General features: G+C 37.4%; 1 protein-coding gene across 1 annotated transcript in view; it reads left to right on the top strand.

Annotated features, from left to right (window-relative positions):
* Nucleotides 1-3,505: 3,505 nt before the first annotated feature.
* The window catches only part of CCDC141 (coiled-coil domain containing 141), a 76,269-nt gene continuing 52,800 nt past the window's right edge, over nucleotides 3,506-26,974 (top strand). The window contains exons 1-8 of the mRNA XM_025895018.2: nucleotides 3,506-3,571; nucleotides 5,567-5,744; nucleotides 8,590-8,697; nucleotides 10,861-11,093; nucleotides 12,507-12,629; nucleotides 19,675-19,866; nucleotides 21,014-21,122; nucleotides 23,846-24,099. Of these exons, the coding sequence (XP_025750803.2) occupies nucleotides 10,965-11,093; nucleotides 12,507-12,629; nucleotides 19,675-19,866; nucleotides 21,014-21,122; nucleotides 23,846-24,099 (807 nt within the window). The 5' untranslated portion in view covers nucleotides 3,506-3,571; nucleotides 5,567-5,744; nucleotides 8,590-8,697; nucleotides 10,861-10,964. The remainder of the gene's footprint in view (nucleotides 3,572-5,566; nucleotides 5,745-8,589; nucleotides 8,698-10,860; nucleotides 11,094-12,506; nucleotides 12,630-19,674; nucleotides 19,867-21,013; nucleotides 21,123-23,845; nucleotides 24,100-26,974) is intronic.

Raw genomic sequence — 26,974 nt, forward strand, 5'->3', positions numbered from 1 at the left:
CTATATGTGGCCAAAATGACCTCTCACTGCCTTCTAAAACGTGGTTTCCACTTATGACCATATAAATACACTTAGCTCTTCTGAGGATCCTGATATTACACATCCCAGTCTTCTTGTCAGCTCTGCTACAATACTGTCATTGTCAGAAGGCAACATGTGTGTTAAGTAGATTAGAAAATAACAAAACCAAGGTTTCATGATAGCTGTGGCTCTTAGAACACACATGGCAAGGTGCTTGGGCAGTTCTGTGTAGATATGCATTGTGCACAGAATAAGGCTGTGACAGCTCATGGTAGAACAGCCCTGAGACTTCTGTGAAATCCTGAGAATCACTGGCTCTATTTGAATGGATATAAATGCTTATACGTTGTGCCTTAAAAACCCGTATTGAGCCCTTTCCTAGATCTTACACCAAATGTTAATTCTAATAATCTATAAATTATGAAAATAAAATGGAGAGGGAATCTTGTCTTAGCTGTAAGAACAGACTCTAAGAGAAACTAGTGGAAGACCTGTTAGCTGAGAAACTATATCAGAACAAAGCATGAACAAATACTTCTCATGCCCCTGATTTTAATTTGTTAATGTTCTCCATTTTGGCAGAAGGGGTCAATGTGTTAATTTCAGAGATGTAATTTTCAGATATGTGTTATGCTTGGTTTGCAGTGTGTGTTGCCATCTCAATTTTGGGATTTCTGCTTCCCATGTTCATTTTCCCACCAAGAGTGGCAGATGCTGGGTAAGTGACAGCACATTCCCACTGTCAGTGCTGAATTTCCAGGCATGCCTGGATTGCTTATGATCCCTGTGCCTTACAGGATCAGAGGCTGCAGAGTTGCAGTGGGCTGTTGAGCCAGAGGTTTCTCTCAAGTACTGTGCCAGAATTTATGTATTTATTTAAGTCTTGGGCAAGTGACAAGTGTCTTTTTAACATTCCATTCTCTTCTTAAGGTTTTTATACTACTAGGAAAGAAAGTAGCTTTCATGGAGTCTCAGCTATTTCCACAGGCAAGTATACAGCATGGTTACTTGATATTTAATATGATTGTGTGATGTGAGCCTGACTTTTAGAGACTTGGGAACAAGCCATAGTCTAAACTGGTACTAAGTGCAGACTGTTCTCTTCCTGAGCCCTTGTATGTAGCTCTGCATGCCTCTATTGGATGGCAGATACCTGGAAGCTGGGCTCAGTAGTGTGAAGATTGTACAATGTATTCAACACATTTGACTGCTACTCCACATATCTGTCGTGATGATGTGAGCTTGATATCCAGTGTCTGCTTTATATCACTCACTGCCTCTCAGAACATGGCCTTCCTCTTCTCCAAGACTAAGGTATCTAAAGAAACATGATATTATGGTTAGATGTAGCCAGGGTTTATGATAATGTTTTGCTTAAGACAGCATCAAAAGGCTGCAGCGAGCCACATGTTCAATGAGCCTTGTTAGCTTTTTATTTCCACTCATTGCATGTGGCCAGTTTGTCAGGTAGCTGCCATTTGCAGGCATCATTTCATGGTGCATTTCCTCTGCAGAACCAGTCATACGTGAAGAAGCCAAGGCATTGCTCCTGCAGGTGGCAGAAATGTGAACAGAGTTCTTTTTGCTGTTCACTGTTAGCTGTTACCTCTTCTCTAGGTATTGTTTTGTCTTCTGGATTTTATTAGAGCTATATCCACCTGTCTGCTACTAAACTCTCCATTAGCAATTTCATCAAAGACTTTGCAAGTGATCCAACAGACGTTTTAAAGAGTTTTTTCATTGTTTCCAAAGAAGAGTTTACTTGTAGGATGAAATGGTTGCTACTGCCAGTGTGTGTTGGGAGGGGATGACAGCTGAATTCCCTGCTTCACAGCACTGCTAGAAAGGAAACTTCATCAATATTTAGGAATGGGTGAGATGTTAATAGTCATGGAAATCATGCACACACCTGGAGAATATAAAAAGCACAGCTGAAATAATTGTCATCTTAGAACACTGAGGTGATGAAAAGCAATAGTAAGCAAAAAAAGAAAGGATGGAAAACCATTTGGTGACATTGTAAGAGTTTCATTTACAATGAAAATATTTATAAAAATCATGTGGTGTCAATAGGTGGGCTGTAAGGATGTTTTGGAAGATCAAGCTCATCCTTTGAAGGTAGCTAATCAAATACTCTGCAAAAAGAAGAAATATTCACACAGTCAGAAAGAGTAACTTAGAGAAAGGAGTTTAATTACAGGATATTTACTAAATATCAGATCAAATGGACAAAAAAATATGCAGTCCGTGAAGTACTCTTTCATGCTATTTTTATCCCTGGAACACTGAAAACAAGGTTCTAAAACATAGTTACTGCAGATCCTGCTCTGTTGACAAAGGATGATTTAAGGTACATCATCTTTCTCTGCTTCTGAAAAGACTTCCATGTAATGAAAGCAAGATGGAGGACTCAGAAGTTTCTGTTAATTTAGGCCAAGTTCTGTGATTCCTCATTGAAATGTGGATTTTAATCTTTCAACCCTCTCCTGGAATTGTTTCTGTTGGATCCAAGCTCTGTGAGTTAAAAAAATGGAAGTAGTGAAATAGTTTAAAAAATAAATTTTCTCTTGAATTAGCTGATGAAATAAAAAGCCCACAGTAATTGAATAACTGTAAAAAAATCAAAATTTATTATTCCATTTTGCACCTTAAGAGAATTATCTAAGATTTTTTTTTTAATTGGAAGAGTACTGTAAAATGTACTACATGATTTTTAAAGAACCAGTGCAAAAATAGACAAATATGAAACAGTAAAGATTTGTAAATACATTAGCATTGCTATTATTTTAAATTTACTTGATATACATCTCTTTTTTTTATCCCAGGGCCTCCAACATGCCTAAAGAGTAACACCAATTTATAGTCACTTGCAGATTAGAGGACAGGAACAGACTGGAGCAAAACCTCTCGCACAGCAGTGACACCATGATATCTCCTGTAAACCTGCTGTAAAAATGTCAGTCTATTTTTAATATGACCAGTCAGAACCTTAATCTGGAAGTTATTTTGCATTATGAGAGTTTTACCTCAGCATTCTGGCAATGTTATTGTTGTCAGTGAGGGCACAGTACTGCTCTCAGGCCATAACATCAGGCAAGTGATGTCTGAGACTGTATCCCGCAGGGCTCTGTCTCCTACATTCTAGTATTGAAATTGTGTTAGGTTAAAGACCAAGCAATGACCTCTGTGCAGTTTTAAAAATCCAAGAAGTTTATAGTTGTATTTGATTTGGTATATCCTCTGCCCCCAATCCCATTACATATATAGAGGGTCCCCCAGTGCAGTTTTGGTTTTGACAGCAAATTTCAGCTATAGTGCTTGCCTGCCTCTTGTCTACACACAGTGAGATCACAAGAGATTATACCAGAAAACCTTGTATCCACTGTATCATTAAACTTCAATTTTTGTTGTTTTCTCAAACAAAGATGGTGATAATTGTCCTGGGGAAACCTATTTTCAAGTGTGAGGTTTAAGGTAATTAAGCAATGAGGATCCTTAATGAAAGCAGCTGACTGCAGAGTTCACTGGAGGACTGATACTTCAGAAGAAGGTAGGTTGAGAAATTGGAAAAAGTGGTCAAAAATTTTTTTTTCCCATGATTTACAGGAAAAGGCTTTTGTCCTGACCAATGGATTCTGAATGTGTTACTGGACACTGTGATAGATCAGTCTCTTGGGAAAGAAACATTTGAGCAACTGACTTATTGTCTTGATCAGGACTGGTGCTGATGGCCTATGGTAAAAGTGTATTTGTAAAAGGGTCATAGGTAGTACCTGTAGCTGTCAGGTCTAACACCACCAGCAAGTCACAGACAGTCAATTCAGTGATTTGTTTTACAGCAGTACTGCACTTTTAAGGTGAACTCCTGACTGCGCTAATTCCTTTCATATTAGTTAGGCTCTGAGCATTCTTCTATCACATATAATTTAGTCTTTAGAGTAAAACTCAAGCTCAAATCTAAATATGATTTAAATTGACATTAGATTTTTGACTACTGCATGTGCCACATTCCGACAAGCCCTTTCAGCTTACACCTAACACAGACATATCAGTAGCAAGATTTTGAAACATGCAGAGCACTTTCAATACCCTGACATGGTTCCCTTGCTACAAAGGGCCAAGTGCCCTGTGTACCTTTGCACTTACTGTTGATCCTCAGTCCCTAATTCATCCTTGCAGCTCTCAGCTTCTCTTTCATCATTCATCAAGACTTCTTCTGGTTCAAAATCTTCTCCAGTCCTTTGACTTCCATCTCCCTGATTTAATTTCTTCTTTTTCTTATCCTTTTCTAAATTGTCCTTTCTCTCATTTTACATTATGTGGGATTTGAATTTTAACAACCCAGTTCCAGGCAAGTGAGCTGGGGTGGGTGGGGCTGGAATTCCAGTACTTCCTGGTTTTAACTTCTCTTATGTGTGCTGCACAATTCAGTAGTTACCTGAAAAGGAGAGGCAGGACCTGGTACATTCTCACTGTTTGAGGTACCATGATCTGAAAGAGGGACATATGTGACCAGAACATACAAAGGAATGCTCAGCAGTGTGAACCTTCAAGTAGCAGTTATTCACGATGGAGGTATCTTTTTATAATGAAACAAAGCACTGTTGTTTATAACTCTGCTGATAAATTACTTTTGAAAAAGGATTATAAAGCCTCATGGTTCTCTAATACTTAAAATTCAACTCCTCTGCTGAATTTTTCTTTTCTGGATAAACCCTCCTCAATATCAGAGGTCTAAAGTAATTTGCTAGTAGAAAGGTGGCTGTATAACAGCTTTTACTTGTTCTAATTTTAGCTTTCTGAAATTTGTGTCCATTTAAATCAACTTTTCCAGACAATAGTACCAATATGGCTTTTATGTTTTAGTGTGGTTAGCATGATTATATCCACTTAATTTGTTCCCTATTAACTGAATGACTCATGCTGATCTGTTTGCATCGTTGCTGGCTGACTGCTTTTTATAAGACTAAACAGAGGCTTTTCAATTTTAAAAGGTGGTCCTAAGAACCCAGTTACACTGTTTCAGCTGTCTCTTTGAACAGTCTGTGTGATTTTTAACTTATGTTTTTATTTCACAAGTTTAATACATATATCTACATTTATGTATAAACATTGAAAAAATTAAAGGGAAATAGTCTTAATACAGTTAAATTGTAAATGTAAGTTAAACACAGAAATGAGTGACATGGGGCAAAAGTACCACTGTACTTTATTAGTGGTACAGTTTGTAGTTGCCTTGAGACTTAGATGTACATTACAATCTGTATCTTAATATTCCTTCTTTACAGGGAGAAAGAGTAGCCTGTCTCACATCTATATTTGGTGCAGAGTGCATACTCCACTGTGCTAACACACCACATCAGGAAGGAATTTCAAATGCTCCCAAGGAATTTAGCAACAAAAGTCCTGTTGGCTTTCCTTACATGCATGGGCAAGGGAGCATACTAATCTTTCGTAATAAACTGTTCTCTTGCTGCTGCTGCTGCTGCTGGAGCCTGAAAAACGGACTAATGAACTCTCTAATGTCTCTTCGCCCTCCTGACAGAGTTGAATACACTGGGCCACCGTCTTCTCTTTTGACAAGCTGACTGATGTGTGTGCCACCTGAGAGCTGTTAAAACAGCTTCACTTTTGCATTCATCAGAGTAGAGCTCCATAGGCATTTGTTTTGGACAACACCCAGTGAGGCAGAAATGTTGAGCTTTGCCGGGGGTGATGATGGGGTAAGTCTGTTCTCCAGCTGATTCTGAGAAAACCTAAGTGGAGAGCCTCCATAGACTTAAGAGCATATGCTTGTGTCTTCACTTGGGATTGAGAGAGAATGAGATGTGATCACTTCACACCTGTGTAATGTTTTCTGTTTTGTTTAATTTCTTCACCCCATTCAACAGTTCAACTCTTCACTATTTTTATTTTGCCATCATATTTACATTTGAATAGTCATCAAGTCACTTCTAACAGTCTTTTCAGTAGCTGTCACTTTAAGGAAAAGTGTAAATTCTTCTTTATCTTATATGTAAGCCAGGTGAAGAACAGGAAGACAATTTTTTAAGTAACAGATGCTAGAAAGAATGGTCATTCTTTATATAACATTTAGAAGCTGGAGTTCTAAATTTAAAGCTTATATGAGCTTTCTTAAAATTAGAGTTGAGGCTGACGCAATATAACATTTGGTTGGTAAGCCCTAGTTAAATTTGGTGGATCTTTTTCTATCGTTTGATAAATAGTAAAGATTTAGGTACTATTTTGATAAGTGCTAGGTACAAATACCATACATACTTGGTGGAAATCCTCTAAGATCCAAAAAGAGGGATATAGGAAAGAGAATGCTTTGGGATGAAAGAGTGGGACCTGAAATGTTTCAGTTGTCATTGCTTCCCAGGTTGGTTTACTGTGTGCATTTTTTTAAATGTCATTGTCCTTGTAAGCAAACAAATAGTGATTTTGCTCTTACCATTGCACTGAATTTGCAATATTAAGCTGTTTGCCAGTTTCTTGAGCTCCGATACACTGCTAATTTTACAGTTAGAAGTGTTGTTTCATTTTTCTTCCATGAAGACATATTCAGTATGACAGGGATAAACCAGGATAACTTTTGGTATTTTCTTAGCTTTGTGTGATGATGCTTTTTGGGTAGCTTTTTCTCTTCCTGCTGTTTCTTAGTGTGATATAAAAGTGTGTTCAGGATTGGTGATGAAGGAGCAAGAGTAGAAGGGTTTTTATTAGAAGATGCACAAGTAAAATGGGAAGATACAAACTGCAATTCTTCACTGTATTTCTGTGTTTAGAATGAAATTAATCTGGAACTATCAAACAATAATATGGAACATGGTTTGGTTTTGCCATTTTTTCTAGGGGAAAGCAGGGTGTCTTTTACCCCTGGGCACTTTTTCACAGCTGTTTCCTAACCCTTTACTGGGACTTTTGAGCCTTCTCCTTCCATGGTGGCAAGGAGAACACAACCCCTTTCAGAGCCAGCAGGGTCCTGGGCTAGTTTTGCGCCACCTTTTCTTAAGCTCCTGTGCTCTTAGCTAGCAGGGAAATGCTTTCTGCCTGTGCCGAAGCTGTTACCTACCTAAAGTTCATCTCATTTACCCTGGCTGGCCCTTTCCCTCCCTCTTGCAGCCAATAACCCCCCACTGTTGGGAGCAGGGATTGCTTCTTCCCCACTTGCTGCACCTGTCCTATCTCAGCAACTTGGGCAGCAGAGACCCCTCACTGCCAGATGGGGAGCCAGTCCTGTCTGGGCACCCTTCACCCCTGGGTGTCCAGGACTGTGGGAGGACAGACTTTCCTCAGTTCAGCCAGTCTCCCAGTCTCAGGGCCCTGCTGGGCTGTGGAGCAGCTCATGCTGGTCCTTGCCCTGCCTCTGGGTGTGGGAAGTTAGTTTGTGCCCAGTTTGTCCTGAGTCTCTGGCCCTCACTAAAAAAGGAATGTCTGCAAGGGCTGCAGTTTCCTTCTGTTTTCTGTCAGCCTTCTCTCTAGGGCAGTTATCTGCAAGAAGTCCTTCTTTCTAACTCAGTGTTGAGAAAGAGGCAGTGTTGCTAGTTAATGTTCCCCACAGGCCATTTATGTACTTTCTGACTTCTGAGAGAAGGCATTTCTGTTTCCCGCATTTCTACCCTGACTGCTGCTGGTATAGTTTTTATCATTCTTTGTTTGGGGTATAGGAAAACCTGGTTAGAATTTCAACCTGTTTGATAGCCTAGAAACTTATTCAACTAGTGTAGGGTACAGAGAAGCCTCTTCCAGGAGAAATACCTACCCCATGCTCAACCCTCACACTTGATGTGACCTCCATGTCTGCTTTATGAACTTGGGGGAACTCACAAGACTTCTTGCTTTCATGCCCTCATTCCTGATGATACCTGAAAATGGTACCTACTCAAGAAGTAGGATGATAGGAACCAGTAAAAAGCAGCAAGCATAGACTTAGAGAGACTGACAGGGGTTCCAGGTGAGGCTCCCAGAGTAAAGCAGTGTTTGTATATCTTTTTCCAAGCTGTGTGTAACCCATCAGTTAGAGATTCTTCCTTCCTCTGTCCTCCTTTACTTTTTTGCTATGCACCCTGTTCTCCCAAGTGTGAGACAAGGAAGGAAGAGAAGATCTGCTACATTTACAAAGCAGTCAAAGTAAAGGACCTTGTGTCTTCGAGGCTTCAGGGAGTGAACTTTGTTTCTCCCAGAGCCATTTTGATAGTACATGTGCTGCTCCGAAGCTCTTAACAGAAAGCAACTTGTCTCCAAGAAAGACAGGCCCTTTTCCTATGCATGCTATCTAAACTATGATTACCACACTTCCCTTGCTACACATGAGAAAAACACCTCATGTGTTTCTCATGAGGTGGATAAAGCACATTCCATGTTGACAATGAAGTGAATTTTCTCACATTTACCTCTCAAATCCTTTTTACATACACTTGTTTCAGCTAATACACTTACACTCCCGAAACTGGATCTTTTTCTCTATTTTCCTGAGATTGTTTCCTTTGTTCAGTTTCATTGTTTCCTATGGACAGCTGGTGAACTCATTTCTTCTTGTCATTCTTACTCTCCTCTTTCACGCAGCAGTAGCAAATGGAAGATATTTCTCCCTCCTAATGCAGATAACCTGCCTGTTTCTGGGTGCTACCAGGATTGTTGGTTGGTTGGTTCAGAGGAAAAAATGACAGATAGGTAAGTAAACAAGACTGAGAAAGGCATGCTTGTTAAATTTTGTTTCCCTAGGCACAGCCGAACTGTCTCATCATGCAGCACCAAAATTTTCAGCTTTTTCTCCCACAGTTGGGCTCCAAGATCTGTTTTGATACCTTGGTACCTTTTTTCTGCCTGCTGCTGTGATATTTCCCCATCCCTATCTTGTAAGCTTAGCATAAGCCAAATAAATACAATAACCATGCATTTGTTATCAGATGTTCTGAATCACTTGGCTCAGTTGCTGCCAAATTTGCTTACAGTCAACTTCTTGAGTGTGGCATTTTTCCCTTATTTCCAGGTGTCAGCACTATGAAAAATGATACCTCATTTACTTGAGTGAAAAGCAGCTCTTGTGTCTGGCTGTCCTAATGAGATGATGGATTGGCCCAACTTGTGCCATGAAAAAGTGCACATAGAATGTGTTTCTGAGAGAATGAAGACTCACGGACATAGTACCAAAATTGATTTCTAACTTCTTTTGTAAGAGTAACAAGAAGTCTGGCTGGTTTTTTCTAATTGGTTTTTCCAACAGCCAAGTTCTGTTTGTCCTCAGTCCTGCCTGCAGGGTGAAAAATTTGAAGTTGCTTGTCTTTTGGAATGTTTTTTGAAAGCTCGAGTATTTAGCAGGTTTTGTACAATGGATCTGTCTTCCATTCAAACCAAAATAGGGCTCTCTTACATTTCAGTTTTGAAGTTTTCTTTAGGACTTCCATCTCCCAGTTTTTGTGTTGGGATTAAGTACCAAACATTTCATTCTGCCACACCTATTACATGAATACACACATGACTCTCAAGAAAATCCATAAAGTGTTTCACTGGCAGGGGATCTGGGTATTTCACAGGTGTTGCAAAGAGTTTCAGAAAACTATGTGATATTTGTTCCTTTGCTGGCAGCTTGAGGGTTCATGGTTCTGTTTTGGCACAAGGGATGGGTCTTGCTTTTCCAAGCCCATTTTGTTCAGCACAAACCACTGGAAAGTGCTTCTGTATATCCTGTTTGAAAGTCATGGTTTGAAGTGGTGCTCAGATTAAGATTATAATCTGCCAACAATTGGAGCGGGGGAGAAATGAACAAACAAAAAAATCCCAGACCTTGACACATCTGTTGAAATTCCATGAAATAACCTTAAGTTTCTTCTAGTGCAAAATATTTTAGAATTTGCTTCCAGATCTTGGTTCCATGGCAGGTGTGTATGTTCTTGTTTGCAATTAGCAAATATAGTTTATATAAAAATGTCTCTAAATGTCACATATTTTTAAACAAATCAAACAAGCAGATGCTTAGGGGAGAGTTGTACATGTGGTTTCTTGAGTGGCACTGTGTTTCCAGAGAGACCTGCAAACCTAAACAGCAGTGTCACTTTCTCAGCTGTTCTGTGGAAGGAAACCCAGCAGCTGCTGTCTCATAGTGTGGGTACTTGTGACATGCTCTGGGTTAATGGCAATAGAATTAATATGCCAAATCAATACTGTAATCTAAACATGTCTAATCATTCCCTCCACTGAATAAAAAACTTAAGTGGAGTTTAAGCGACTATTAGAGAGGTCTTCCGTATGCTCACTTAGAATAAAATGAAGACAGAAACAATTTAGGATTACATTAAAAAGCAGGTAAATTATCTTAATCTTACACAGGAATAAAACACTGCTTAAGAATTCAGACAAAGTACTTGGTTTCCTTCTCTGGTTCTTATGGTCACTATCCCTTTAAATATTTTTGGATTAAAAATCCCCTGATTTGATGTAACATTTGATTTATATACACATGCTCATCCTGTTTAAATACTTTGATTCAGCGGACGAATTATGTTGAGCATATATTTCTAGCAAGCGAGAAAATATTTTACGTGTAGAATGTGAAAACGGAGATTGTATAGTTTTGTGTTTTGAAACCTGATAACACTGGGTTTGTCTGTATAGAATCAATAGTGATTTTTTTTCTACCTCTTTTGAGAACTTCTTTTCCTTTGTTTAGCTGGTGTCAGGTGGTGTCCAAGGAAGAAGCCCTTTGCACTTCAGAGGGTGACAAAAAAGAACAGACAGCTTAATGCTACCAAACTAGGGGTGTGTCAAATCTCTCTCAAGAATGATAAACTCAATGGAGTTGTCTATTTTTAACCTCCCATTCTTTCCTTTTGGCAGACTAATCAGTGTTAGCTGAGCTGTTTCACTGAATGAATCCAAGCGACTCTGGTGCTTTCTGAAATGAACTGTGGACCTTGCAAGAGCATTTCAAGTCTGCTTTAATGTATGAAGTCCCATTGTCAAACACAATGTCAGATGAAGCCAGCTCGGAGCAGAAACCTTCTACAACAACAGTCAGTTCAGTTGCTGTTCAGGCTGGGGATGCCAGTATTGTCATAGCTGTACTTAAGGTAAGGCAGCAGCTGCTGGTATGTCTGTTCTTGTCTTTCTGCTACTTGCTGATTATTACTTCTTTTAAAGGTTCTGTGTAAATGAATAGTTAGCATAAAATGATAAGGCAAGACCACTTAATCAGTCAATATCTAATAGGGCTTTCTTGGAAGTTAACACTTGTTTCTGTTCACAATTACTCCTTGTGGCTTTTCGGTTTTTTTCAAATAGAATAAACAATTTGGCTAAAATATCTAGGCTCTTGGAGGCAAGGAGTTCCTCCTACTCTGTTTAAAAGGTAAGAGATAAATGAAGAGTGCCATGAAAATGTGTTAATAAGCGTGATGATTGCAGTTGAGACTCCTTGAATTATTTTAAACTGTACTCAGCAATAATTTTACGTAAATGGTCTACCAACTCCACAAATGAAGTATTTGCTGGGAAAAACCTGATAATAAGTGGTTATTTTTGGAAGCTGTAAATTCATATTCTCATGTGTTTCAGTAGAAACTCTTATGTGCATATAGTTGTGCTTATAAGCACCTAAAGGCCTGTTTTGTGAGCTGGAATGCACGCCTACAGCTTACACAAAATTTGGCATTGTGAGTAAAGCTGGATGCTGGTAATGAATCCCAGCTGGAATTTATTGGCAGTTTGATTTTTTATTCTCCAGGCAACTTGGGAAACATGCTAGCCTCAGCAACTAGGGTTTGTCTGTAATGCAGAATAAGGTGATAATGAGTTAGGCTGTCAGGTTATTATTCAGGATGGGAGTAGCTCAGCTGTGGGAATGCTTTTTCCTATCAGTTGTCACCCTTCCTGTGAGGTGGTCTGCTGCTACAGGGGAGTAATTTCATTCCAAGGAGTCTCAAGTTTAGGTGAAGTACTTTATTTTTCCCCTCTGTCCTGTAGAATCATGCTGGCTTCCAGTGACATCACTACTTTGGTCCTTATCACCATCCTTTGGTTCCTGTTCTAAAGGCTGTTAAGTGTCCCTGCTTCTGCTTCTGCAATCTCTTGATATATATATATATCCAGTATAGATGTGCTTTAGACCTGTGTGGTAGAAATAAGATTTGGGGTTATGGTTTTTGCATCTGCTGTGATATATTTGTACCTTCTGCCCGCTCCACCCACCCACCAAGTTTCATTAACTATCTGTATCATCTTCAGCTGACAGGGGAGATGAGTTGGAGAAATGTTTTTGGCTCATTGTGATAATTTTACTCTTCATGGGCAAAACTAAAATCATAGCACTGATTGGGTAACACTAGAGTGTGGGATTTTGTTACCTGTTTCAAAAGAAATGAAGTTTATACTGTGTTCTGTGTCTTTGTCATGTGTATGGCCCCTGAGAGCTGAGAGTCTGTCTGAATAAATAAATGAAAGAAAGCTTGTGTTTTCTCAAGGCTGTAATTGTTTACTTATTACAGTGTGGAAAATGGGTGAAGCTTCAGCTGGCTGAATCAACACCAAATATATTAGAAATTGGCAGCAATCAGGATGAGACTAAAAAACTACTGCAAGATCATGAATTCCTCCTATCTAAGCTGAAGGTAAGATGTGATGGGACCACGAAAAATTCATCTAGTCGTTATAGTTCAGGTACAACAGCTAATGTAGATGCCCGTGCCTCCTACTGCAATGTTGTTTTTAGGTTAAATTCCTCACAGAAAAAAGTATGTTCACCCTTTGTCAGTGTAGCAGATCTTCAATGATCCTGCTGGGTCCCTTCTAATTTAGGATATTCTATGATTTTTTTGGAAGTTAGGTCTCTGCACTGGAAAAATATGCTTCTGACAGTAGCAGTAAAGACACAGGTTTTTTTCTGCTTTATACATCGGTGTCAAGTCAAATGAAAAAATCCTATAGCCCTTAGTAACTGCTAAATATAATGGAATATCAATTTATGTTTTTAATTCACCAATGTTGTGAAAAGTTTGATTATTTTATAACAACTCAAGTTCCTTGTAAGTCTGAAGTAGATATTCCAGGAACATTTTTATTAAATGTTGATTGATATAAGTTGCAGTAGAAATGCTACTGTAACATTAAAATAGCTCATCTTCAGCTAGGAAGATTTCAGCTAAGTAACTGTCCTAAAATCAGATTATGGTGTTCTTGAGAACATATTATAAGTGGCATTTGGACACTGAGTTACATGCTTGCATGAAAAAGCTGAATTATTTTAAATGTGTATATTTGACACTGAGAAGAGTCTGAAGGCACCTAAAAAGAGATTTTGTTTTCATGTTTTTATAGGGCAGATTCACTTTATATCTGTAGACAAATAAATTCCTCAAAAATCTGTGAAGCTCTGCACAATCTCTTATCCTTTTTTTTTTTGACATTACATAAACTTTAGATCTTAAAGAGGAAACCTGATTTGAATAGGATCAAGTATTTCATTTAATACCAGTGACTATGTGCTTCCCCAATCATTAAAAATTTCCAATGCTTGTAAGGTAATTTAATACAGTATGTAGAGAATGTAGCTAATATGGTGCATGGTGTGGATTTTGAATAACGTGAAGAATAGAATTACAAAAGAAACCACACCAAACACTCCCAGGCAACAAAAATCCCCCCCAAATCCTAGAAAGAGGTGGTTCTGCTCTCTTTATTTATGCAAGTGCTTCGCCTTTATTGCCACTAGTGCTACATTTGGGCATTCTTGAAACAAGCTGCTGTACCTGTTTGAACAATTCAGAATTAGATGAGTTCTTACACACTGATGACAGGAAGAAGCTGATTTTTTCTTTTCCTCCTGATTCTCAAAAATAAATTTTAAACAGTGGATAAAAAAACTAGTAATTTTCATCTTTGAAAGAAAAACAAATATTCAAATAACATTTTACCATCTAGTCCAATCAGGTTAGAAAATTTATTATGCATGAACAGTTAAAGAATGCTTTTCATCCAAATACAGTGGGAAAAATGCTCATTATTTCATATTTTATACCTGCAGTCCTTACAAAATCCATCATTGATTAATGAGTATTCTGTAAAAGGACTAAGTTCAGAATTACTATTTTTCCTCTATAATACAAGAGCTGTGATAATATGGGACTGCAATGTCATTGTAATTCTTACTGACTCTGCATTTTTCAGCCATGACTCTTTGTGATTTATAGTAAGCTGTTAACAATTGTCAGTAATTACTTAGTCTTAAATCACTAAATCCACTTATCAAAGTTTTTCCAAGATTGAATCTCAGTCTTTGAAGTATTGTTTAGAGTATTTTTTTCCACTTAGCATCTGATAATGAATTAAGCATTAGCTGTGTGAAGATGGATAAAGAGGGAGTAATGTTTCAGACTTCAACATTTATGGCCATAAAGATTTAGTTATTTATGAGAGGATAAAAATGAATTTAAAAATGTGGGCAGTAGAGGGGTTGAAAAGATCGAACAAAATTACAGTTAGGTGGTCTTTGTTTTGGTGGTGTCCAGTGTATGCAATTCCACTTGATCTTTTACCCTTAGTGAGCAACATAATTTTGTAAATTTGAACATTAATTAATTATGCAATTACATGAACATTCACCCAGCTGTGGTCTTACCCTGTACAGTTTGTAGTTCTTCCATATTGGCTACAAGTTAGTATTTTCATTGACAATCTTGGTCCTGATTCTATCAATGATAGTCTATTGTATCATATAACGTTTATTTTTGCTCTTAATTGGATCTTGGTATTTGGAATGCATTATAAATAATCTGAAAAAAAAAAGGTAAAAATGAAGCTATGGTCTTATGCTCAAGTAAAACTTGTTCCGGTTATGTGCCAACATCGTGATACATTACCTCGGATTTACATAACTTTTTAAAACACTTACATGCAGTAGTGGTAATACTAATGCAGCATATGGCAAATCACAAATGTCTTGTTAGAACAGCATGTTAATAAAAATGAAGACTTCCATAAAACACATTATGAATATCCATAAAAAAGTTGTAATTCTGAATAATGATAATTGCCATATTAACTTCATTTGTTTTATGTCAGTCTGTAACTTTTCAAAGTTACAAGATTAGAAAGTTACATTATAGTGAGAGGAAAAAAAGTTGTTTTTGCTTGCGTGCTGTGGGGGGTTTTTTTCCTACTCTGCTTCCTTAAAAATGAGAGGACAGAATCCTTATACTTTCTAATTTTAGGGCTAGAAATTTTTACAAGTAGAAAAAAATATAATGAAGAATTTCTCCACTTGGATCCCAAGGAAATGGACAGGGTTTTGTGTATTGTGGAATTTTTCAGGCACTTGAATTTGAAATACAGCAGTGAGGCAGCTTTGAATTGTTTTCCTTTTTCTCTTTTATTATTGTTTTTTAAAAAAAAAACAAAAAAAAAACCACAAAAAACAAAAAACAAAAAACAAATCAAATCCTGGCAGATACCAATACTTGATATGCATATACTTAATTTCATTGATTAATCTAATACAATTCAATATTAAACTTTTGTGCAGGACAGGAAAAAATTCTTTAATGAGTAATGATTTGATTATGAAACTAGTCCTGCTTAAGGGAAGATTTAGAGGATTAATACCAAATACATCTTTGGAATCAGTAGTGATGAACTTACCAACTTCTAGAAGATAATTTATGGAATAGTTGACCCTTCTGGTACTATGCCATGTTATTCTGTAAACTCATTCTAGGTTTTGATAACCCTTTGGCTTTTCAGTTTCATCATTATTCTCATCCCACTGTATGTATTGTAAGTTATAACCAAAATTTTCAGGCCAAATTCTTTTGTCAACTTAATGTTGAAGATTCCCAGGTGTAAGGACAGAATTTGGCGCAGTGGCCAGTGATCAGTTTATAGTACTTCTGATGCTAGAGGAAACGGAATGTAATCCAGCTCAGTATTTCAGGGAATTGTCTTTGACTAAGCAATATTAATAGGCCTTAAAAAAGCCTAAACTACCAGTTTGACGCTGAGTAAGGCAGATGGTGCTTTAAAGGGTAATTGGAATAAACTTGTTGAAAAAGAAAACAGTAATTTCTAGACAATTTTTAAATTTCTTTTAATGGGCAGAATTACTGCAATAAAAAAAGTATGTGTACTTCAGGGCATTAGGGAAAAACATATCCAAAATAGTGTCCTTTGACAGAATGTATTCTATCACATTCATTACTGATTTACATTTGTTCCATTAAATTTGGAAATTAGGAACACCCTGCTACTTTAATAAAAACCAAAATACAACTTTAGAAAAGGGGCCCATTTCAAATGTTTATGGATTAGGAAACAGATGTGTTATTGTTAATAGAGTTGAAAAAATAAATGTTGAGCAGGAAAGAGTAAAACTGAGACTAAACAGAGATCATGTAAAGTGTTTACAACAACTAGTTAAAATTCCCCTCAGTAGTCTCAGCTAATATGTTGTGATTCTAAACTAATATATTGTTTCTGTTTTGCTAAATTAGACCATTTCAGCAGTAACAAGTTTGTTGAAAACATCAACTTCTGTGATTTCATGCAAATCTCTTTCCCAACATCTGCCTTATCCTTCTGTAGGTGCCTTTCAGCAGGTTTATATGTTCTGGAAATGTAAATATATGTGTACGTACATTTTGATGTCTCATTTTTCACAATTTAAAAGGGAAAAAAGTGAGATCAAGACCAGAAAACTTGAGACAAAACTCCCAGGAGGTAAAACAATGTAGACTGCATTGTGCATACACATTTCTCTGCCTTTCTTCTGTTCTCCATAATTCAGTTGTTTCCAAGAGAGGCTCTACCTTGAGATGATGTCTTAGTGTTTGAACCCCCCAACACTAAAACTCGCTGGATCATTTGAAGAAAAAAAAAAAAGACTGGGGGTGTGTGTGTGTGGCCATGACAATGTCAAAGTCCCCACTAAGGCATTCTTGGTTTGCTTCCAAAGCTCTGGTTTTTATCATGAAAGAGGCTGTGGTAGAACCGCTAAAAAATAGAAGTAAATCTAGCCCATAAACTAAAGTTTAAAACCAACAATGTTATTAATTTGGCTCATGAACCTGAAGATTGCTCCTAATTACTTTATTTACTTCAATTCACAGAGTATAAATTGCAAAATAGTCATTTATATGCTAATAGTCAAGAAAAACAAACTAGAAAATTGCATTCTTCAAAAAGCACTAATATAATATGCTCATTTTTTGCATTGATATCTTTTAAATAAGCTTTTCAGTTATTTCAAGTAAAATATTTTCATAATGCTTATTTTTCAGTAAATTTGTTATGGAGGAAATTATTTGTTAATATCTTCTGAATTATTGGCAATTAATTGTTGAAGTGCCCAACAGTACAATTAGCAGCAAAGTTCAGTTGCATTTTTATCACAAAGCAGAGCTGATTTTTGCAAGAGATTTGAACAAAAATGATAGAAGGTAAACTTGAATAAATATTTCTTTTAGTGTTAGTTCAGCTCAGTCATCAATTTCAGTATTTGCATAAACAAAATTCCTACCAAAATAGTATTTGTCTCAAAGTAGCTTTATGACTATTTTCTGAGCCTCAAGTTAAAAATTGTGTTGTATAATTTCTATAAACAAAGATTAATTTTAGCAGCATCTCAGTGAGGAGGGTAGTTTACACCTTGAAAACTCGGAGTTACAGAATCAGTGTACAACAATCAGGAAAGGCAAAAGATAGTTTCCCCCTATAATTTCTTGCTCTTTTAATGGAAGGTAAAGTACCCAAATAATGGACTGTGAACAAATTAATACAAAACTGTATTAATATTAATTATAATATTAATTAAAATTATTGTAGCACAGCTTACATAAAAATATTTTTTTCGACCTTCAGTTACTTGCACTCTGTCTTTGCTGCAGTATCAGACCCAAGTGTACCCCAAAAGTGAGTGGTAGGAGAGTTGTGTGAGTGCACAACAGCTGCATTGCCAGGCAGTGAGCATGAATGGCACAGGCCTGGGGGTGTTAGCATTTGAAATGTCTTTTAAATATGTTGAAGTGATGGAATATTAGGATAAAATTATGTCTAGTTTTATTTCAAAATATAAAGTAGTCAGCTCTTTAAAAAAAGTCTTTGCAAAAAAATTCCAAGTGGAGCTACTTCAGATGTCACCTGTTCTTCCACAGTGTATTCAGTACAGCTGTGAAAGTAATCTGATCATTTTGGTGAAACTAACCTCCTAGTGACAAGCAGTTTCTGTGTAAAGTTCTGAAAGTATTTTACCTCTTTTTTAACATGTCAGTATTGTCATGACAACAACTTCTTTTCATAGTTTAATATTAAGATGTTGAGTTACTGAAGAGACCATCCATATCACATGCTCATTTAATTCCTGTTATATTAGCTACAGAGCTGGTCTAGAATGTTAAGAAAATATCATGCTGGATAATTAATGAGTGCCACTACATATACAGAGTTGTTGTGCATGTAACAATTTTATGCCTCATCAAGAAAGAAACATCATAAAAGCTTCCCTTACTGCTTTGCCTCATCAATTTTTATCAAGTAGTATAAAAAAGGCTGGTTTAGAAGTAGCATGTATTTTTTAGATGTATTGGTAGTGTTCAACAATGGCTCTCTCAAACTGTTCTCTGTCCTTTCATGCCAATGCTATTCATGGACAAAATAAAATTAAATACTCATTACTGCACTCAAAATTCTCTGGAAGAAAATATACATGTTTCATGATACATAGGAAATGAGACCTCTATATATACCTTTAACTTATGGACAGAGGCTATCAAGTAATTGCTTCTTTGTTATATTAATATTATTAAGCAGCAGCTGTGGTTATCTTGTTGCCACCATTGGTATTTTATGTTTTTATTTTTTAACTTATGGCATTCACTTTTTCCCATGAATTCAAGCTTACCTGCTAAAAGAAAATGCTTGGCATAATGAAGTTTGAAAATAATTTTACATTAAAAATATGGGTAAAGCATTTTCAGTTGTATCTAATAAGCATTCTGAAGCATACCTCATCCTACCCTGCAGTCACAGGGTGATGAACTCACATCCTTGTGTATTTCATTCATTCATCTTATTTCTTTTATTCTACGCTTTGACCTTAAAACTTCTACAAGATTCTCATAAGATCTTTTTTCTAGGTGACAGAAAACAAGGCAAACTTCCTTTAGATCTCTTAACTAGGATTTGTCCAACAGAGGTGTACATAGCAGTACTTGGACTCTAGCCTTTTTTGGAGGTTGAAAAAGAACCAAGGCTTTGTTAGCTCTAAAGACATTGTGGATATATTTAGGAAATTCCAATATTATATAGACAACATAATTTTTATAGCTTTGTGGATATAAATATTATTGAGAGGTAATGATGTAAACCAATATAAGAAATACCAAGAAAGAGTTTAAAGAACTGGGTTAAAGATTGCAGTGAAAGAAGCATTTTCATTTAGACATTTTCATTTAGAACTTTCATGAGCTCGGCTCATTTACTTACCATTATCATTGTTTTGATGAAGCTGGGTTTTAAATTTTGTTAGTTGTACAGCCTTGTAATCTCTGTGGCTAGTTTATCAGACCCACTGAAAAAGTATCCTGACACCAGTATCAGCACAGTGTTTTTGATTTTGTTTACAGATTTCTTATGTTTTGCCTTTTTTTTTTTTTTTTTTCTTCTCAGGCCTTGGAAGAGCAGGTGTGGGATCTGCTGCATGAAGCAGACAAGGTTGCAGAAGGGAACAAAGAAAAGAACCAGATTTATGAGGCTATGGCAGAGACCCTTGGGGATTCATGGGATGCCCTCATCATTATGTTAGAGAAGCGACAGGCACTTCTGGAACTTACTACAGTGTTCTTTGAAAATGCTCTAGAGGTTTGTATCTGAATCAAATGACTGTTTATTTGAAGTCTCTGCCCACTGTAATTTTACACCGTTGTGTGTTGTTCATTGTATTCCTAAAGGTTGAAGCAGTTAAGAAAATAAAAATTTCCAGATGCATTCTTTTACCACCTTCCAGATAGTACAAGATGAAGCTGAACAAAATAAAACATGTAGACTTTAGGAAATATCTTAGTCATGATGTCTCCAAAATCTGTACTTTAAAAAATTGCCAATGAAAAGTAGAACTGGATCAAAACAATAAATATATAGTTCAGTGGCTATAGATATTCTACAGAATATCTTTCATTCCTTATGATTAAAGTTATTTGGTGTTGAAAGAACTGAATTGTCAGGTGCCTTCATTAATGCTCACTGAAGATTAGCCACTGAAGGTTTTACACCAAAATATCTCTACACCTACTGTAATTATGCAAAGTAAACATTACTCCAGCTTACCAATCCTTTACCTGAGACTTTAATGTACAGATGGGCACAAAAGAACAACTGTGTGGCCCCTGTTTACCCATTTCTCTGTATCTCTTATCCTAATTCACTGATCCCCACAGGTAGCTGAAGCAGTGAGGGATTCCATGCCCTGCAGGTGTGTGCTCACTCTGTGTAGCCTAAGATTGAACTGTCCTCACATCCTGTAGCCTTGGAGAGAATTAATAATTCTCCCTGATAATTATTTTTCTACATTAGCCCAGTGCCATCCCTAAATTACAGAAGGAACTGTGGTACTACTAATTGTCCTAAGAACTCCAAGGTGATCTTTAAGGTCCCATCCAACCCAAGCCATTCTGTGATTCTGTTGTGTCATGGTAATGTGTGTTATACAAAGAAATTAGTACAGAGTTGGCGGAAGGCTTTGTAGGAAAGATGATTCACAAAGTGACAAACTGTAATTACAGATTATGTCGACTAAAATTTGGGTTCCTTTTATCAACCTCAAAAAAAAAAGCAAACCAGAAGGTGTATAGAGACCACAAAGCATCTGTATCTAGAGGTCACTAAAAATGCTGTTTTCCAAGAATTTACAAATTCTCATGAACTTTCCCAATAATACAGAGATTATGATGGAGTTATGCAAAAGAATACTATATTGTGCTTCTTCCTACCCTGTGTTTTCTTAATGCAGTTTGCTGTTAAAATTGACCAAGTTGAAGATTTCCTGAAAAATGCTCAAGAGTTTAACAATATTGACTCTTTGAGAGAACTTCTTCTGCAACAAGACCATCATACAAAAGGTACAAAAAGTATTCCACTCCTGATAGCATGTCATTGTGTACTGACTCCTTGAAGGATAATTTTACTGTTTCTGGGCATATTTAAAAAAACCCATAAATTAGAACAAATAAGAAAATTTCTATTTGGAAAAATATAATGGTGAAATAGCTCTTTAGCAGGCTTCCTGAAAGATATGAAACTCTTGTTTTCTCAAGCTAGCTCTCTCATGGTTCCATCTTTGCTGCTGCAGACAGCCAGTGTTAAGCTTGTATTCTGATTTCAAGGCAGTCCAGATCAGGTGAGCTGCTGAGAAACCAAACAGACTTTTAGTGCTGATTTGCAACAGGTTCTAAAACCATCCTTCTGTTCCATGAGAAAGTTTATCCAAGGCATCATTGCTACCAATGAATTAGCATTTTTCTATGGAAAAATTTCCACTAGAAAATTTCCAATCAGTTCTAGTAAAAAGCCCCTGCAAAGTCCTACAGTTTCTTGGGAACGACCAGGCGAGTACTTTGCCCACTGCTTTTCTGTGCCCAAGGAGGGGGTGTTGAAGCAGAAGTGTTAAGTGAGGGTGGGAACTATGAGACAGAGGTGGCAATTAGCCAGTTTCAGAATCTTTTTGCCTACAATAGTTCCCTGCATTTTGCTTCTGCTTTTGAGGAGTGGGGTTGTTTCACTTCTCCATTGACTTGCTTGATCTGTTCCAAGAGGTATTGCAGCTGCAACTGTAACGCTCTTGGACAAAAAGGTGCTTTCTCCCCTTCCACAATTTTCTTGCACTTATGTTTGCCCATAAAAATTCTTCCGTGCAAATTCTTTTTTTTATTCGAGCTTTCATGTGAAGCACCTTCTATCATATTGTGGTACTCTGAATTCAAAAAAGGGGAAAAAAGTTTTTAGAACCAATCTCATTGTGTGGCTACTTCACGCAGCTTTGCAATTCCATATTGTTCTCAATTTTTTATGTCTTAAGACTCCTTCTTTGAAATTTTAATCACACTTTGCTGTATCATTAGTAACAATTGGCAGAATATCAATTATGCTTTATTATCCACTAGTGGAACACTAGCTTAAATATTTTTAACTACCTTGAACACCAGGTATTCTTCTCAGGAGACTGAATAGAAAATTGAACTCAGATAACTCTAATATAGGGTTTGGGTCTTACAAATTGATCTTCATGGGAGCAAAGTGGTCACTGCATAGCAATTTTAACCTGAAGTATCTGGCAGTAATTTACTGCTGAAAAGAGGGTCTATAACTGTAAGAATCAGATTAAATGGTTTGCCAGAGAAAAACTGCTTTGATAGTGATAAGCCTTTCCTCAGATGAAGGAAAATGGTTGCAACTGATTGACTTCTTATTCTATCTTAATCACATCAAATTTGGAAAACTGATATTGAGCTATTTGATAAAAAACAGTGTTTGTATTGCTTTCTACGAGAAGGATACTATCTACCCACTCCAAAGTAAGGTGGCTGAAAATACAACCCTTACAAAGTATTGGCTCAACCAGAATGTGATGAGTAGTTTATCACAAATGCTTATCGTTTTGGGGGAAAAAAAGAAAAGTTTTGAAACAAATGCATTTCAAAAAGGTGAAAAATATGAAATATCCTTGTTTATCCATTTCTATGTGTATTCAATTTTGGATGGACTGAAATGGAACATTTCTGATTAATACCATCTTTCTGAAAGGCAAGAATTAAAATGGACAAGCTTGCTGCAGTGAGCTCATGAAAACTAATCTCTCTTGTTAGCCCTTGGTGACTGGAGAAGTGGAGGCATCCCACGCTTTTTCTCTAGGTGTTCTACACGAAAGGTGGAGATTTAGGGTGCTTTGTCTTGAGTTACATGCACTCAGGTGGGAAGATGAATGTTTCAGAGGGTTGCTTCCGATTGCTTTACTCGCAGCTCCTTGCTGACATTCCTTTCTTTATACTTTTCTTCATGTCTACTTCACCACCTGTTTTGGTTTGGCTCCCCTTCTTCCTTATTCCATACATAACAATTTCTCTTTTTCATTTGAAAGTCTTAGGAATACTTTCATTGTCCAGTGAATACTTAGGAATACTGATCATTGTCCATTCAGTAGATTTTGTACTATATGACTTTAAGGACACATGATTAGTAGGTCATTAAAGTGTACTAGTCCACTGAATTTTAACCTTGAATGTGTCTAGGTAGAGATTATAGAAAGTAAGAGTTCCTGATACTCCTGGCTTATTTATAACAGCCTTCAGGCACGAGAACATTTTCTCTCAACTGTTGTGAGAGACATAAAGATCTAAACTTAGCTTGCATCACTAATGAAAAACTACGGAGGCTACTGACCCACATAAAAAGCAGGGTAGGAATTTCCATTTCAACTTACCTGAGGATTGGGAAACCATCATGAAGAACTCAGTTTTTAGAAAGCAATAGTACTTCTGGGTTTTGTCTTGATGACATACAGTACACCATTATATATGGGTATATATGTTATATGTACCATTGTAGGTATATATATGTATACACCATTTTACCTTTGTAGGTTTATATGAGAGCTGTCCTGATTGAAATATCTTAGTATATATACACCTTTATGTTGTAAGCATTTATGTTCATGCAATATGTGAAAATATGTTGCAGCCATGTATGCAAGTAGATAGTTCGAAAAATACTTGAGTATTATTTGAAATATGCCACTAGAATCACAAAACATGCTTGGTTTTTTTCCTATGAAATTCTGTTCTTACAGAACTTTTGGAGAAGTCATTTGCACTTTTAAACAAAAGCCAAGAGCTAACTGAATTCATAGAAGAATTCAAGTGTGAGGGGCCAAATGCAAATCCAGAGATGATTCAGGGAGCCCACAGCAGCTGCTTGAAAATTGACAATCTCCTTGAAATGCTACAAGACAGGAGACGGCACCTGAACAAATTTCTTAAACATCAGCGCCAAGGACTGGAGCAAGTTCTGCAAATTTGTTTGTGGCACCAACAAGAGAACCAGGTAAGGGAAATCACAGTAAAAAAAACCACCGAACAACTGTTTCACAGTACAAAGAGAATAGGAGCTTCGATATATTTATTAGGCCAATATCTCTGGGCCACTTCTGTTTGATGAGATCCTAACTTTTTGAATGTTTGACTTTGTAACTATAGCTTCCTCAGAGTGTATTTTAATATAATTGTAACATCATCTAATGCAGTATTTCCATTATGTGGTTTGCTCCTCTAAGTTATTAAATTCGGAGTAGGTGTGTCAAAATACACAGTGCAGGCCGCCCATGTTCAAACTGCCTGAGGTGTGCTTGGATTTAATATATTGCATGTAAGTGTGTGTGTTTTAAGACAGGAAGAAAGGGAGCGGAAAAAGGAAGTTTTTCCTAGTGGGAGTAATTTCTGGAAAGAAAAATGTACCTCTTCATAATTTTTGATCTGCGCTGTATTTGGTCCTTCTTTCTATAATCTTGCATTAGTGTCAGATGGTTTGAGAGGTTTGGCAGAGCCCAGGACAACGTATTGGTGTTAGAAACAATTCTCCTTCTGAAAATAGTGGTGGTTACCCTGGTGTGCTGGGTGCTGGTGCCCAGGCCTGGCAGTGGGGGCTGCAGGATGGGGTTCTGCAGGATGGGGTTCTGCAGGATGGGGTTCTGCAGGATGGGGTTCTGCAGGATGGGGGGCTGCAGGATGGGGGGCTGCAGGATGGGGGGCTGCAGGATGGGGGGCTGCAGGGCAGAGAGCTGCAGGATGGGTGGCTGCAGGGTAGGTGGCTGCTGTGAGTGGAGCCCAGGGCTGCCTTATGCCCAACATAGCTGTTTGCAGAGGGCTCTGCCACAGCAACACCACAGGGCAGGCACAGCCCCTCTGCCCAGGTGGTGGTGCCACCACTAACGTGTGTTTAAGAAAGGGTCAAACACTGCACAGATACAGGGAGGAGTGAGCAGAAACAACAAAAAACAACACTGTGTACACCCAGGTCAGTCAAGAAGGAGGGGAAGAAGGTGCTCCTGGTTGTGGAGCAGGTATTCCCCTGCAGCCTGTGGAAGTTTTGGTAGAGACCACTCCCCTGCTGGGGACCATGGTAGAGACCCTGTTGGAGCAGGTATCTACACTGCAGATCTTGGAGGAGTTCACAATGGAATTCCCTGAAAGAACTGAGGCCACAGAGAGCCCATGCTAGAATAGGGTGTCCTGACAGGAGCTGCAGCTCCTGGAGAACCTGTGCTGAACACACCAGAAAAGTGTGAGGAGGAAGCAGTCTCTGAGAAGAACTGTAGTGTATTGGCCATAACGCCCCATTCCCCATCCCCATGTGCCACTTGAGAGGGAAGAATAGTGCTGGGTAGAAGGAAGGTGTTTTAGTTTTTATTTCTCGCTAATTGGCAATAAATTAATTTTCCTCAAGTTGAGTCTGTTTCACCTGTGATGGTAACTGGTGAGTGATCTTCCTGTCTTTAGTAGATCACTCATTTTCCATGCTCATTTTCCATCTGATTTTTCTCCCTCTGTTCTGTAAAGGAGGAGAAGTGAGAGTGTGGCTGCCTGGGTGTCTGGCAGCCAGACAAGACCAACCCACAACAAGCTCAGCCATGCTGTTGGTTTGGAGTTCTCTACCCACTCCCCTCCAGTTATTTGTTGGAAAACTTGCTGGTGCTTCTGAACTGGCAGTGGGAAACGTAGGAAGGCAGCGGAAGACTGCGAACATTGAAATCACCTGGACCATAATCAGTGCAAAACAAGCAGCTTGGCAACCTGAGAAAAATGTTGAAGAGCCTTTTATTTCTGATATGAATTATTCATTGCAAACAGAGCAGATAATCATTGTAAATGAATGATAAGGTCTGATTCTTGAAACACCAGAGTGATTTTAGATTTCAACCAATCAAAACCACTGTCTTTTTCAAATAGCTTTGAAAAATATTAACCTTGTCTCCTTTCCCATCTTTCACCAAAATCACTGAAAGCAAAATTCTGTTGGTTTCTTACTTAAAACGCAGTGAAGTGTTCCCAGCAGTTGCTTAAGAGCTAAGAAAGCACAATGAAATCACTCAGAGGTATTAGCTGTAGTGGAAGCCAACTGATTAAACTCACTGTAATGGAAAGGAATATTGCCAACTGGTAAAGGGATGAACACTTAGCTATAATAGGGTTAAAGAATCACTTTTACCTCTGCCTAACATTACAGAAGTACTAGTTTGTTTTGCTAAGATAAATGATAAAGAAGAACAGCCCTAATTTACAGAGAAATTTTTATTTGACTTCTAGCACAGTTTTTATTGTCCACTCCATTCATTTGTATTTCAGTGAACCCATAGTAAATGTTCTGTGAAAATGTGCTTCCAAGAAAAATGTTTCAATCAGTAAGTACACATCTGGAGGATATGCTCACAAAATTAAAGCTCAGTAGTAAAATAATTTGTTTAATCTTCTAGCTCTGTTGAGCTCCTGAGATAATGTCACCAATATTTTATTTGTAGCTGAAAATATTTTCAACACATTTTGAAAGGTTCTTTCATATGTTAGGATTGTTTAAATTTATTAAAAATAGCTTCTACATGAGCATATAAAACAAAGAAGTCTCTAGTGTGCTATTAAAATCTGTAGTATCTAGAGCACAAAAATTCTTAGTGTGCTGCGTATGATTTAAGTATAGTGGTGATTTTCCAGGTTGAAAAGACTGGGGGAAGTCCCCTTGATACCAATAACTCATTTTTGCTACTATTTTAAAATTCAAAGCTTCACTCAGAACTTCTTGCCATGTGTTTACAAAGAAAGTGAGAGGTACCTACTATGAGTTAAGCAGATATAAATGCAAGTAATTCTGTGTACTTTAGAAGATATATTTGTATACTGCATACGTTTTCTGAATATACTTGCTGAAG

This window comes from Manacus vitellinus, unplaced genomic scaffold (genome assembly GCF_001715985.3).
Source record: "Manacus vitellinus isolate BGI_N305 unplaced genomic scaffold, ASM171598v3 scaffold_20_pilon, whole genome shotgun sequence".
NCBI classification, from domain to species: Eukaryota; Metazoa; Chordata; class Aves; order Passeriformes; family Pipridae; genus Manacus; species Manacus vitellinus.